Here is a 4368-nt window from a genome sequence, read left to right on the forward strand (position 1 = left end):
CCGCAGACAGCCGAGCAGGCAGGATCTCTGGAGGGGGCACAGGATTGCGCCCCCCTCCCTCCCTGCCGCCAAAATCGCCCGGGTGGGGCAGACTTGCTGTCTATATTTGGACGAGCAGCGGCCGGCGCCCAAAGGGTGCAGACACCTAGTCTCACAAGAACGCCGGTGCTGGGGCAGGAGGCCCAAGGAGGGTTCGGGAAGTCCAGGCCTTAGGCCCCGGGCTGCAGAAGCAGCCTGAAGGGCACAGGGATGCCGGGGTGGTTAGGGGACAGGAGTCGGTGGCTGGGCTTTGGAAGAGCTCCTTGTGCCCTGGGGAAGAGCGTAGGGCAGGCCCCGGCTGGAGAAAAGGCACCGCGGCCTCCCGCTCCTGCTAATCTGGCCCTGGCCTGGGGTGGAGCACCCCACCCCCAGGAGAGTTTAGGAGGAGTCGGGACTCAGAGGAGAAGCAGGACGGACAGGATGGGAGGCAAAAGGCAGAACCACCGTGAGGGCCTTTGGGAGAAGCCAGTGCAGAGAGGAGTGGAAGGAGGATGACCCACCTTGCACTGTGTCCCCAAAAACAACATGGAGGAGATGGATGAAAACAGCAGCAGGAAGGACTCGGGTTAGGTGACAGGAGGAACTCCTCCTCGGCACATTTTTAGAAAATTACAGACCCTCTGCCTGAACTGTGCCAGAGATGAGGACCGTGGGGGGCTGCCGGTCCAGCCCCACAGCCAGCTTTAGCCAGGATCCAAGGGCCAAGGCCTCTGATTCTGGACCAGGTGCCTCTGGCAGATAAACCAATTCTGTGAGGAGATGCTCACCCACGCCTGGCAGTGGGAGGGCAGCCTGGCCTTGAGGCTCCTCCCCGAACCACTTCACCTTCCAGGAAGCTTTTGGTCCCAGTGCCCCCTCAGTCTGGGTCTCTGAGAAGTCAGGCCCACCCAAATCCCAGCCCCTTGCATTAAGCCCCACTTGAGAGGTGGCAAAGAACTGTCTCATACTTTCATCACCTTGAAGAAAGCTCCCTGCTTCTAGGACCAGACTCCGAATTAATTTATACCCAACTCCTGGCCAGATAAGCCTTTTCACTTGCTACCCTAACCCCACCTCCCACCCTCTCTCTCACACACACACACTCTCTCTCTCTTCCTGCCTCCCACAGTTCACAGGATGAAGAAAGCTCCCTGCTTCTAGGACCAGACTCCGAATTAATTTATACCCAACTCCTGGCCAGATAAGCCTTTTCACTTGCTACCCTAACCCCACCTCCCACCCTCTCTCTCACACACACACACTCTCTCTCTTCCTGCCTCCCACAGTTCACAGGACTAAGGACCGAAGGTGTTTCTGGGCACTGAGATCCTCCATCTCTGCCCCCAGCCATGAGCCGGCGCGTGGTTCGGCAGAGCAAGTTTCGCCATGTGTTTGGGCAGGCGGCAAAGGCTGACCAGGCCTACGAGGACATCCGTGTGTCCAAGGTCACATGGGACAGCTCCTTCTGCGCCGTCAACCCCAAATTCCTGGCCATTATTGTGGAGGCGGGAGGCGGAGGTGCCTTCATCGTCCTGCCTCTGGCCAAGGTGAGGGATGAGGAGAAGGAAGCTGGCGGGAGGACACTGGCTGTGGCCCCTGGGCACTCCTGGCAGCAGCCTCTGTTCTCACCTAGTTCCTCCGTCAGGGGGGCTGTTTGTTTGGGTTGGCAGCTCCCTGTTCCCCAAGCCCTCACGGGCCCCTTAGGAGGCTCCTTTCCCCTCCCAAAGCAGCAGCTTCACAGTGGTCTGTACCCACTCACAGCCCAGCACCCCGGTCCCAGCTGGGACCAGGAGTGGGTGAGGGAGATAGTTGGGAAGCCGTGGAATCAGGGCCTGGCCAGATTGTCTTCCTCCTCTCCTAATGCCGCACCCCCTCATGTTTTGGGTGTGAGGACCTTTCTCCCCAGTCCAGGATAACCATTTGGCTAAATCACACCCCACCGCTTCACACTGAGGACAGAGCCGGGCTCCCCAGAGTCCCTGGCCACCTCCCCACTCTGGTTCCTACAGAGAGGTGCATGAGAACAGAGGTCAGGGGGTCATGACACAGAAGCCCAGAGAGCCCTGCTCCCTGACCCAGGTAATGACCACGACCTTTGCTGAGTAGCCTGAAGCCCCTCTGCCGTCTCCACCCCAAGCATGACCTTGACCTGGATTCTGCCCCCTACACCTTGTTAGGGGAGGCCCCACAGGTGGCAGGAAGACCTGACAATAGCCAATGACTCACTCCAGGACAATGCAGACACCATACAAGGACACCATCCCCAGGGCTCAAATTTCAGCTGGAGCCACCTCCTCCCCCAGTTACTACTGTCATTCCAGTGCCACACAGCCACCCTTCTCCCCCACCGTCTGGGCCAATGCCAGCCCAGCAACGGCTTCAGAGCCCCCACGAACAGCCCGTAAAGACCAAAAATAGATGGGTCCCAGCTCAGGTTGGAGCATAACAGGCACCAGGAGTGCCTGCTGCTTGTGGTTCCAGAGTAAACCAGTGACAAGGTGGGACTCTGCCAAGGGTGTCAGGTGCTACACTATGTACTATCTCACCTTCACCTCTTCCACCAGGGGCTCCCCACAGACATCCCAACTCGGGGAACAGGCTCAAGAACAGCCTCCAAGTAGGCGTTTTGGAAGAGCACTAGACTAAGAGTTCAGATCTTGGCTCTACCAGTATCTTGTGTGTCCTTGGTTAAGTCACCTGACCTCTCTGTGTCTGAGTCCCTGATGTTAAATGACTTCAACTCTGTCTGCCTTCACTGAAGTACAGGAAGTAGGCTGAATGAGATTGGAGGTGTAGAGAGGGGTCTGCAAAGAGAAAGTGAATGATAGAGAATTGAGATGTAAACAGGTCCCTTGCCCACCCCCCAAAATCACACAGGAGAGTGGCCCACATCTCTCTCTCTCTCTCTCTCACCCCTCCAGACAGGACGAGTGGATAAGAACTACCCACTGGTCACTGGGCACACTGCCCCTGTGCTGGACATCGACTGGTGCCCACACAATGACAACGTCATCGCCAGTGCCTCAGATGACACCACCATCATGGTAGGAGCCAGTTGGAAGCCGCCGGGTCGTTGGGCAGGGGAAGCAGCTGGGGCGGCCTCACCTGTTCTAGAGAAGGTGCTAAGGGAGGTGCTGGGTCCCAGGGCCCTGTCCTACCCAGCTCCCAGGCTATCTTTAGCTACATGCCCACTCCCTCCCAGGATGCACTGCTTAGGACTAATAATAACCATGGCCAATTTGGGGGTGAAGAGTAGGGAGTTACTGCTCTGAAGTCTCCCTGCTGGGGTGATGAAGATCTCTGGAGAGCTGGCAGTGCCCCTCCTGGCTCCCAGCCGCCTCTGACCCAGGCAGGCGCCATCACATCTTGCCCTACATTTGCCACCAGTAGGCTTGGAGGGGCAGGGAGGGGAAGTAAGGGAGGAGCTTAGGGACGAAGAAGCTCCTCATCCTACCCACCCTCTGCCTTTTCCTCCTCCCCAGGTGTGGCAGATTCCAGACTATACCCCTATGCGCAACATTACAGAGCCCATCATCACACTAGAAGGCCACTCCAAGCGCGTGGGCATCCTCTCCTGGCACCCCACTGCCCGGAATGTCCTGCTCAGTGCAGGTCTGGGGGCCTAGCGAGGGATCCCTACTGTAGCTCTTGGGGGGAGGGTGGCAAAGGCAGGGCCCAGGTGATGGTGACTGGCCACTCTGGGCAGGTGGTGACAATGTGATCATCATCTGGAACGTGGGCACCGGGGAGGTGCTCCTGAGCCTGGACGACATGCACCCGGACATCATCCACAGCGTGTGCTGGAACAGCAACGGCAGCCTGCTGGCCACCACCTGCAAGGATAAGACCCTGCGCATTGTCGACCCCCGCAAGGGCCAGGTGGTGGCGGTGAGTGCCTGGCCTGGCCACGCCCCAGCCCCCACCCCAGGAGCCAACCGGCAGGCCCCTGTACCTGAGATCCTCTGAGCCCCTGGTCCCAGCTCTCACCTCCCCGATCCCAACCGCAGAGGCCAGTGCTTCCACCCACCACCACCTCCCAGTGTCTGCAGCCACAGCTCCCTGCCCTATTCCTCTTCCCTTCCCTCCCCTCCATCTCAGGAGCTCAGAGGAGCAGGGGAGGAGCTGCAAACCATCCTCCCATTAGAACCTGCATGAAGCCTGGGCTCCGGACCCCTCTCCTCTCAGCCGGCACCTAGAGCCATCTTCCAGGGCCCAGGGCCTGACACTGGCTCAAGGCCCGGCCCTTTCCGCCCTAGTTGACCCGCTGGGCCGGGGGGCGGGGCAGTCCTAGCGCGCGGCTGGTCTCGCCTTGGTGCCCTGGGAGGGCGGTGGCTGGCACCTGCCTCACCA

General features: G+C 59.4%; 1 protein-coding gene across 1 annotated transcript in view; it reads left to right on the forward strand.

The window, feature by feature from the left end:
* Positions 1-1269: 1269 nt before the first annotated feature.
* The window catches only part of CORO6 (coronin 6), a gene marked incomplete at its 3' end in the record, with an annotated part of 5220 nt that continues 2121 nt past the window's right edge, over positions 1270-4368 (forward strand). Inside the window, exons 1-4 of the mRNA XM_014548208.1 lie at positions 1270-1565; positions 2940-3062; positions 3501-3630; positions 3725-3906. Coding sequence (XP_014403694.1) covers positions 1368-1565; positions 2940-3062; positions 3501-3630; positions 3725-3906 — 633 coding nt within the window. The remainder of the gene's footprint in view (positions 1566-2939; positions 3063-3500; positions 3631-3724; positions 3907-4368) is intronic.

The sequence above is a fragment of the Myotis brandtii genome, unplaced genomic scaffold (genome assembly GCF_000412655.1).
Source record: "Myotis brandtii unplaced genomic scaffold, ASM41265v1 scaffold50, whole genome shotgun sequence".
NCBI classification, from domain to species: domain Eukaryota; kingdom Metazoa; phylum Chordata; class Mammalia; order Chiroptera; family Vespertilionidae; genus Myotis; species Myotis brandtii.